General features: G+C 38.3%; 1 protein-coding gene across 1 annotated transcript in view; it reads right to left on the bottom strand.

Annotated features, from left to right (window-relative positions):
- Window positions 1–11,977, bottom strand: part of LOC107728019 (phosphofurin acidic cluster sorting protein 1-like) — a 57,081-nt gene that overhangs the window by 2,755 nt on the left and 42,349 nt on the right. The window contains exons 9-11 of the mRNA XM_016538070.1: window positions 11,054–11,151; window positions 4,877–5,054; window positions 1,161–1,399 (exon numbers count right to left, since the gene is read on the bottom strand). Of these exons, the coding sequence (XP_016393556.1) occupies window positions 1,161–1,399; window positions 4,877–5,054; window positions 11,054–11,151 (515 nt within the window). The remainder of the gene's footprint in view (window positions 1–1,160; window positions 1,400–4,876; window positions 5,055–11,053; window positions 11,152–11,977) is intronic.

Here is an 11,977-nt window from a genome sequence, read left to right as displayed (position 1 = left end):
GATCCTAACAAACCATACATCAATGGAAAGCTTGTTTATTCAGCTTTTAGATGATGTAAACATCTCAATTTCAAAAAATTGACCCTTATGACTGGGTTTGTGCTCCAGGGTCACATATATTACTTTAATTTACACTACCATTCAAAAGTTTGGGCTCAGTGCGTTTTTTGAAGGATTTTACTACTTTTATTGAGCATGGATGCATTAAATTGATAGAAAGTGACAGTAAAGACTTTTATAATTTGACAAAATATTTCTATTTCAGGTAAATGCTTATTCATCAAGGAGTCCTGAAAAATAAAATGTATCACAGTTTCCACAATAATATGAAGCAGCACAACTGTTTTCAACATTGATAATAATCAGAAATGTTTCTTGAGCAGCAAATCAGCATATTAGAATGATTTCTGAAGATCATGTGACACTGAAGACTGGAGTAATGATGCTGAAAATTCAGCTTTGATCACAGAAATAAATTACATTTTAATATATATTCAAATAGAAAACAGCTATTTTAAATTCTAATAATATTTCACAATTTTAGTGTTTTTACTGTATTTTTGATCAAATAAATGGTAAGCATAAGAGAATTCTTTCAAAAATATTGAACTTTTGAACGGTAGTGTTCAAATACCTGTGTACATTTTATTTTTATTTGTAAACTTCTGTCAGTTCTATTATTTTTTTGGACATATTATGATATATAGTTTATACACTTATATAATTTTTAAATATATAATTGTATAATGTGTACTAGCTTTTTTTTTATAGTTTACAGTTTAATTTTTGGATTATTTTTAATGTATTTATTCATTTTCTGTTTGCCATTTTCCTAATTTAGTTGTTTAAATATTTTTATTCTACTACTACTACTCTGGACTTAAGTATGCCTGACATATAACTTTATTTTTACTTTTATTTGATTTATTTTTTATGTTCAGTATTGGATTGGTGTAATAAATTTTCTTCACGCTTATTTTGCCATCTACTATTTTTGTGTTTCATGACAAATAAAAAATACTGTCCTGTACATTAAATATAACTTTTACTACATCAAATTACAGTTTGTCAAAAAGATTTATTTCTAAGCCAACATGGATCTTCTGGATGCTTTGAACGTCCATCGTATCATTTTGCATGTTTCATGACGGTCTGCTCACCTTTCTTGTTCTTCTCTTTGGTGACCACGGTCATGGCCATAGTGTTGCCGGGCGCCTGCGGCTCGCTGGCTCCTCCTCCTGGCAGACGGCTGACCTGCAGCGACCAGAAGGCGCTCTTCAGAGTGTTCTTACAGCCGGTGTCTCTCCTCTCGCCCTCGCGACGCTTCTCCGCCAGAGACGCCAGCCAGTAATCCACCTGCAGACCGATGGCGTCCCCGCCGTGAGACAAGCTGGGACTCCTGAGACAGACACATCACATCACAACACAGCAGCGCAGCCAGACACTTACACAGTTGTGTTCTGCATTGCTAGATTTCTCTCTGATTGTTAAATTTCTACATTAAAAGTGCAGGAATAGGCAGTTTTGAAGCATTTTATTCTTCTTAAAAGGTTGGACCACCAATAAAAGTACTAACATTACTAAACTTAAAACGGAAATACATTTAAACTAAAGCTAAATAGAAATACAATAAAAAATAATTTAAAAAATGAAACATAACGCAAAATGACAAACTATAATCTAAAATTAAAAGTAAATATAAAAATAAAAGCTAATTCTAAATAACGTTATAATATTATAGTAAATAATAAATAAAATAACGCTGCAAAGCACACAGCATTAAACACAAAAACCCATTTCCACTGTGATAAATTAACTTAATGGCTATTTGGTCAGACATTTAACACATTTAAAATTAAAAATGCAAATGTTTTTTTTTTCAGTTTTCAATCACTTGAAATTCATTACTTCAGACTTATGTGCCTTTAGAAGCTTGCGTTCTGCAAGTGAACGTCGCTTTATTGTTCATCCCAAAGAAGCACAAAATCACTTTCACAGACTTTTACATTAACTGTTCCCTCCTGGTGGAATGACCTGCCCAACTCAGTCCCAGCAGCTGAGTCCTTTACCATCTTCAAGAATCGGCTAAAAACACATCTCTTCCATCTTTATTTGACCCTCTAACTCTAGCACTCTCTATTCTAATTCTATTCTTTATTAAAAAAAACGCCCCTTTTAGACTTGCACTCTATTCATTTACTAACTTTAAAATTAGTAATAATATAGTTATAATTAGGGATGCACGATATTATCGGACCATAATCGGCCGATAATGGCTTTAAATGTAAATATCGGCATTGGGGCCAGATATGAAAAATTATGCCGATATGTCCTGCCGATAAGAGGAATACATTAACTCACATGTGCTCAGGGTGTGCTAGCGATTAGATCACGTCAGCAGTGTGGCTCATTCTTGAAGCAAAGTTTGGCCTGAATGGTGATTAGATTCACTGTTTTGATCGCTGCATTTAAACTGAGAATGCAGGTACAGAATGAAGCGTTCGGTGTGTGATAGAGTAACAGTAACAGCACGTGCAGCGGCAGCCTCCCCCGGGTCCTAATGCCTGCTCTGTAAGGAGTTTTAATTCTGTAGGGGGCGCTGTTGGCCTACTTCTAATAAAATGAAAGCAAAATACACAAATAATATTTAGACTGTGTTTCTGATTAAATAAAGCAGTAATTGATGCCATAAAATCATGAGTATGTTTTGAGTATTTAAAGGTCAGAAGCTATAGCTTACAGGAACAAACAAAAAAAATCACAAACATGACACTTAAATTAATTAATTTAATATATACTGATTTATTCATTAATGTGCAATATGTTATATTTTTAAAACAAATTATGAGCTCTAAAAGATTTTCAGAATTTTTACAACTCTTTTGCTTTAGACCATTTACAAATGTTAAATCTTAAAATAAAATGTTAAGGTTACTACTGCATCTTTCTGAAAAAAATGCAGTGATTAATATATAGTTTATTTATAGTTATTTTTAAATATTCAATGTACTGTCATTATAAAAGAACTTTATTATTGTTTATTTAATTCTAACAAATAAGTTATTGTTAAAAACTAACCAAAATTAAAAATAATTATATATAGGTATAGCCATAATATTACATACATCGGTTATCGGCCAAAATTAGTTGAAAATTATCGGCATATCGGCAAAAGTCCAATATTGTTCATCCCTAATTATAATATTTACACATACCATTTTGTTCTTCTAAAAAGGTTGAACATTAGTAAAAGTTTAAGTTGAAGTATACTAATATTACAAAAACCTAAACTGAAATAAACTACTACTAAATTGAAATATTAAAAATAATGAATAATCAAAATGACAAAAAACTAAATGACTAAAACTATAAACTAAAATCAAAATAAAAAATGAATATAAAAATAAAAGCTAAGTTAAATTATTAATGAATACTATAATAGTATATAAACAATAGGCTACTTTCATGGGAAAAAAATTTAATAATCATCCCATCAATAAGAATTTAAATGTTGTATAAAACACGTATAGAGGCGATTGTGAATGGAGGTTATAATGTTGATTGCATTAGGATGGGTGATTATAGGGTGACGGGTTATTTAGGATAAAAAACAAACAAACAAACATTTGGTTGGTGTTCAATTTGTTGTGAATTTGTTATATTGTAAGGAATATATAAAAATATATAGATACAGATGCAATATAATATATTAAAAGATATACTGGAATGTTATAGAATTGTATATGGAGTGAGAAAAATAATAGGCTTTTGCTTCATCCCGCTCCTTTTCAGACATTTTGTAATGTACACCCTCTTATGGACGTGGGTTTTCTTTGGTGTTGCAACACATTTGTTGTGTTTGTATATTTTGTTTTATATTGTGCTTTGTTCAAAACAAAAAATTAAAATCAAATGAGAATTAAATCAATAGAAATCACATTATAGTAGCCAGAAATTGTTCAGAAATTGTTTTAGTTTTATTTACTAAAACAAAAACAGAAATAAATAAATGAATGCTGAATATAAATATTACAAAGAAAATAATTAAAATACAAATACCAATAAAAAAAATATATATATAAGCCAAAATTTTAATGAAAATTAAAAATATAAAAAATAAAAGCTAATTCAAAATATTAATAATACTAATACATATATTTGTGACCCTGGAGCACAAAAGCAGTCTTAAGTCGCTGGGGTATATTTGTAGCAATAGCCAACAATACATTGTATGGGACAAAATTATCAATTTTTCTTTTATGCCAAAAATCATTAGGATATTAAGTAAAGATCATGTTCCATGAAGATATTTTGTAAATCTCCTACCGTAAATATATCAAAACTTAATTTTTGATTAGTAATATGCATTGCTAAGAACTTCATTTGGACAACTTTAAAGATGATTTTCTCAATATTTAGATTTTTTTTGCACCCTCAGATTCCAGATTTTCAAATAGTTGTATCTCAGCCAAATATTGTCGTATCATAACAAACCATTCATCAATGGAAAGATTATTTATTCAGCTTTCAGATGATGTATAAATCTCAATTTTAAAAAATTTACCCTTATGACTGGTTTTGTGCTCCAGGGTCACATATTATATATAATTGTATATTAAGAGGTTGAACCACCAAAAACTACAGCTAAATGGTGACAAAGTTGGTTTCACATGGTTTCTACTGGGTTTAACAGTCGATCAGCTGGACTTCCAGGTGGTGGGTACTGAACAGGTAGACCACCTTGGATCAGCAAAAACCAGCCCGAGCTGCTTTATTCAGCACGACCTGCTTGCTCCAGCAGGATTAGCAAGTCATTCGTGAAACCTTGTGACGCTAGAAATTCCCTCAACAATGAGCCGATCCTGAAGTCACTCACCCCTGCACTGCCAAACCGCCGCCCATGGGTGTGTGTATATGTGTGTGTGTGTGTGTGTATTGTGTACCCGTCTGCGGTGGCTCTGATCGGTTGAATGTGTCTCTCCAGGCTCCGTCTAGAAAGGCTGCGCTGTAACGGTTGTCAAGGGCACCCAGGTGCTTAGCAACAGGATGAGAACCTGACCCAGTTTAAAGAAAGAAGAATACAAACAGAAACACTGAAATTAACATCCAAGAATATCCACATCAAAAAACAAAAAGAAATCATATCTATCTATCTATCTATCTATCTATCTGTCTGTCTGTCTGTCTGTCTGACACACACACACACACACACACACACACACACACACACTCATGTACCTGTCCTTGCCAGTCTGTGCCATTGATCAGGATGAGACTTTCAGGAAGAGCAGCATCAGATAACAGAATCTGATTCAACTGATCATAGACAGCCTTCCTGAGGACCTGCAAACACACACACACACACACACACACACAGCGATGAATCAGCCAAGCATGAATAATTCACAGTGACTCTGCAGAACAAGATGAAACACTGCATTAACATTCCTTATTTAAAAAGCAAAGAGAGCAAAGAATTTGAGGGAATCCGAGGAGAACTGTGTTTGGAGAAAGAGAGAAACCCTGTTTACACCTGTCAGTAAAGGCCATACATTACAGGAATAGTTCACCCAAAAATGAGAATTTCCTGAAAATGTCCTCACCCTGATGCCATCCAAGATGTAGATGAGTTTGTTTCTTCATCAGAACAGATTTGGATAAATTTAGCATCACATGACTTGCTCAGCAATGGATGCTCTGCAGTGAATGGGTGCCGTCAGAATGAGAGTCCAAACAGCTGATAAAAACATCACAATAATCCACAAGTAATCCACACCACTCCAGTCCATCAGTTAATGTCTTGTGAAGCGAAGATGCATGTTTGTAAGAAACAAATCCATCATTAGGATGTTTGTAACTTTAAACTGTTGCTTCTGGCTAAAATATGAGTCCATAATCCATAATAACACTTCCTCCAGTGAAAAGTTTCCTGTTGTCTCTCACATCAACACATATTTGTTTAGAACTGTTTTGGCTTGTAAACAGCGCTTGATCTGTGCAGATTTCTGTGCACGATTCCAACAAGATGACTTTTTCACTGGAGGAAGCATTATTATGGATTATGACGGAAGCAACGGTTTGAAGTTAAAATGTCTTAATGGTGGATTTGTTTCTTACAAACAAGCAGCTTTTCACTTCACAAGACATTAACTGATGGACTGGAGTGGTGTGGATTATTGTGATGTTTTTATCAGCTGTTTGGACTCTCATTCTGACGGCACCCATTCACTGCAGAGCATCGATTGCTGAGCAAGTGACGTAATGCTACAAACTCATCTACATCTTGGACGGCCTGAGTGTGAGTAAAGTTTCGTTTCTGGCTGAACCATTGCTAAATACAGACGTAAACTGAGTCTAAATCCTGGTACCTGTGTGCTGTGTCCGAGCTCTGGCGATCGCTCGCTGTCGGAGCTGTTGGCTCGTTCGCTCAGCGGTTTGGAGAGCTGTCGGTCTTTCACAGGAGTGCTGCGCTTACGGGGTGTGTGTCCTCCATCCAACCTACAACACACACACACACACACACACAGACACACACACACAGACACACACACACACACACACACACACACACACAGACACACACAGACAGACACACACTCACACACACGCACAGGCACACACGCACACAGACACACACACACACACACACACACACACACGGACAGACACACACTCACACACACGCACAGGCACACACGCACACAGACACACACACACACACACAGACACAGGCAGACACAGACACAGACACAGACACACACAGACACACACAGACAGACACACACTCACACACACACACACACACACACACACGGACAGACACACACTCACACACACGCACAGGCACACACGCACACAGACACACACACACACACACAGACACAGGCAGACACAGACACAGACACAGACACACACAGACACACACAGACAGACACACACTCACACACACACACACACACACACACACGGACAGACACACACTCACACACACGCACAGGCACACACGCACACAGACACACACACACACACACAGACACAGGCAGACACAGACACAGACACAGACACACACAGACACACACAGACAGACACACACTCACACACACACACACACACACACACACGGACAGACACACACTCACACACACGCACAGGCACACACGCACACAGACACACACACACACACACAGACACAGGCAGACACAGACACAGACACAGACACACACAGACACACACAGACAGACACACACTCACACACACACACACACACACACACACGGACAGACACACACTCACACACACGCACAGGCACACACGCACACAGACACACACACACACACACAGACACAGGCAGACACAGACACAGACACAGACACACACAGACACACACAGACAGACACACACTCACACACACACACACACACACACACACGGACAGACACACACTCACACACACGCACAGGCACACACGCACACAGACACACACACACACACACAGACACAGGCAGACACAGACACAGACACAGACACACACAGACACACACAGACAGACACACACTCACACACACACACACACACACACACACGGACAGACACACACTCACACACACGCACAGGCACACACGCACACAGACACACACACACACACACAGACACAGGCAGACACAGACACAGACACAGACACACACAGACACACACAGACAGACACACACTCACACACACACACACACACACACACACGGACAGACACACACTCACACACACGCACAGGCACACACGCACACAGACACACACACACACACACAGACACAGGCAGACACAGACACAGACACAGACACACACAGACACACACAGACAGACACACACTCACACACACACACACACACACACACACGGACAGACACACACTCACACACACGCACAGGCACACACGCACACAGACACACACACACACACACAGACACAGGCAGACACAGACACAGACACAGACACACACAGACACACACAGACAGACACACACTCACACACACACACACACACACACACACGGACAGACACACACTCACACACACGCACAGGCACACACGCACACAGACACACACACACACACACAGACACAGGCAGACACAGACACAGACACAGACACACACAGACACACACAGACAGACACACACTCACACACACACACACACACACACACACGGACAGACACACACTCACACACACGCACAGGCACACACGCACACAGACACACACACACACACACAGACACAGGCAGACACAGACACAGACACAGACACACACAGACACACACAGACAGACACACACTCACACACACACACACACACACACACACGGACAGACACACACTCACACACACGCACAGGCACACACGCACACAGACACACACACACACACACAGACACAGGCAGACACAGACACAGACACAGACACACACAGACACACACAGACAGACACACACTCACACACACACACACACACACACACACGGACAGACACACACTCACACACACGCACAGGCACACACGCACACAGACACACACACACACACACAGACACAGGCAGACACAGACACAGACACAGACACACACAGACACACACAGACAGACACACACTCACACACACACACACACACACACACACGGACAGACACACACTCACACACACGCACAGGCACACACGCACACAGACACACACACACACACACAGACACAGGCAGACACAGACACAGACACAGACACACACAGACACACACAGACAGACACACACTCACACACACACACACACACACACACACGGACAGACACACACTCACACACACGCACAGGCACACACGCACACAGACACACACACACACACACAGACACAGGCAGACACAGACACAGACACAGACACACACAGACACACACAGACAGACACACACTCACACACACACACACACACACACACACGGACAGACACACACTCACACACACGCACAGGCACACACGCACACAGACACACACACACACACACAGACACAGGCAGACACAGACACAGACACAGACACACACAGACACACACAGACAGACACACACTCACACACACACACACACACACACACACGGACAGACACACACTCACACACACGCACAGGCACACACGCACACAGACACACACACACACACACAGACACAGGCAGACACAGACACAGACACAGACACACACAGACACACACAGACAGACACACACTCACACACACACACACACACACACACACGGACAGACACACACTCACACACACGCACAGGCACACACGCACACAGACACACACACACACACACAGACACAGGCAGACACAGACACAGACACAGACACACTCACACACAGACACAGACACACACACGTCTGAGCTGTCTGAGGCTGAATGATCTGAGAGCTGGACGAGCCGCCCCTCCGTTAACACCACAGCTGGCATCACCGCGATCTTTACACCCTCACATATACTTTATAGATTACTCAGATTTATTCTCTGGCTTTTGGTGGCCAATTCTAGCCTGTCTTTTATTTTACTTTGGGCAACTTGATTGATATTGAGAGTTGATATGGAAAACCTTGAGAGTTGATATTTTGGAAAATCCTAGTGCCTACATTCAAATACATTATACATTTTTGGACTATATGTGACCCTGGACCACAAAACCAGTCTTAAGTGTAAATTTTTCGAAATTGGGATGTATACATCATCTGAAAGCTGAATAGATATGGTTTACATTGATGTATGGTTTGTTAGGATAGGACAATATTTGGCTGAGATACAACTATTTGAAAATCTGGAATCTGAGGGTGCAAAAAAATCTAAATATTGAGAAAATCATCTTTAAAGTTGTCCAAATTAAGTTCTTAGCAATGCATATTACTAATCAAAAATTAAGTTTTGATATATTTACGGTAGGAAATTTACAAAATATCTTCATGGAACATGATCTTTACTTAATATCCTAATGATTTTTGGCATAAAAGAAAAATCAATAATTTTGACCCATACAATGTATTTTTGGCTATTGCTACAAATATACCCCAGCGACTTAAGACTGCTTTTGTGCTCCAGGGTCACATATAGTATAAAATATAGACAGAGATAAGCATGAAATTGTAAAGAGAACAAAAAAAAGTTTGAATCCTTTCCTAAAATTGTAGTGGTACAACTAAATATAAAATAAAATATTCATATAAAATATTAATTTGTTAAACTTATAGTACACAAATATAAAATACAAAGAAAAAATATTCTACAAATTATTCAACATTACTCATCTTTGTTTGGTTAAACTCATTTTACTAAAATATAATTACAATGAAATAATTAAAACTAATAAATAAAAAAGTAATGAAAACAATATAACAAAATTTTTTTTTTATAAATAAAACCATGACAAAAACACCAAAATTCCTAAAGTAAAAACAAAAAATATATAAAACAGAAAATGACGAGGAGAACAAAAAAGTTTAAACCCTTTTACAATCCAAGCAGTCCATAGCAAACTACATACAAACTAAAATATATATATATATATATATATATATTATATTAAAATAAAAAATAGCATAAAAATGAAATTCTAAAAATACAAATATACTTAAAAATTCTATATTAAAAATATAATAGTTGCGTGTCGTTTTTATATTCTAAATAATTGAAATAATAGTTTAAGTGTTCCTTTAATCGGTGAAAGAAACTCATTTAGATTCTGAATTCTGATTCTTTATGTTTATTCCGAAAATTTGATATAAAAATCCAAGAGAGACAAAAAGTCCTTTAGTGCCTTCAAACGACGTGTTGTTACCGAGAGAAAAGATACGTTATACATTATACCTTATACATTTCTAATGTTTAAACACTTTCTTCTGAATCAGTTTTAATACACAGAGTCATGCTTTGCACTCTTTTTCCACGCATGCATGTGGTGCTTTCAGACTGCTCGGGTTTGCTGAGGAGCGTGGAGGAGCTCTGTCTGACAGTCATTGTGTTTTGTGATATATGTAGTGTCTGTACTCACAGGACTGAAGGGCTCTCTGCTCAGACTGCTTTTACTGTTCAAGCTGCCGATCTCCGTCTGAGAGCTCGACTGGGACATTCCCTCGAAGAACGGCCTGCGAAAGACACACAGAGAGAGGGATCTGTTAAAACATGAATAAAGGCAAACTCGCTCGGTCATTACTTACTGCTAAACTCAGAGCATCTGTCTGTGAGGCACAAAGATTAAAGAAGCTAAACACTAACTCAGCAGACAGCAGAGAACATCCAAACGGTAAACAACTTCAGAAAACATGAAATACAGCACACATCATACGGTCTCCTTTCATGGTGATTTTTGTTCATATTGATGCCTCATATATAAATGCAGAGATGCAAACAGGTAATAAGGAGGAAAAAAGGTGAGAACATCGTGCGGATCGGGGGCATGCTTTTAAAGATATTTGCTTTACATGCTCATTTGTAGTTACTTTAAGGTTTTTTTTATTTTTTATTAAGTAATGTCCAAAACGAATTTTTCACAATCAACATATCAAAATATCAACAAAATTACTATTTCCCCCTGACATATTCATGGTAATTATGTTTGCCGGTGCTTTGCGGTAAGCTTTAGCCTATTGATACTAAACAGCTACTAAACAGAGACGCTCTTGACAGTCGCTGTAGCACGGTCTCGTGTTGTTTCCATCAGAGAGGCAATTTTTTTTCATCACTAATTGATGGATGTCTAAAATATAAAAATTAGGAGATGCCTAAAACAGGCCCGAAGCCCACCCTGAGGGGTGTAAAAAAGTCGAACAGGAGCGCTTCACAAAAATGAACTGAAACTCAGCGAATACTTGCCTCACAGACATGATAAATATATCTAAATACTAATCTAAATACTATCTATATACTAAAAACACATCTGTTCCACCTTTATTTGACCCTCTAACTCTATTT

This window comes from Sinocyclocheilus rhinocerous, unplaced genomic scaffold (genome assembly GCF_001515625.1).
Source record: "Sinocyclocheilus rhinocerous isolate Xijiao unplaced genomic scaffold, SAMN03320098_v1.1 scaffold1900, whole genome shotgun sequence".
NCBI lineage: Eukaryota > Metazoa > Chordata > Actinopteri > Cypriniformes > Cyprinidae > Sinocyclocheilus > Sinocyclocheilus rhinocerous.
Note: the sequence above shows the minus strand (reverse complement) of the source record. Positions and strands in the feature narration are given on the sequence as shown.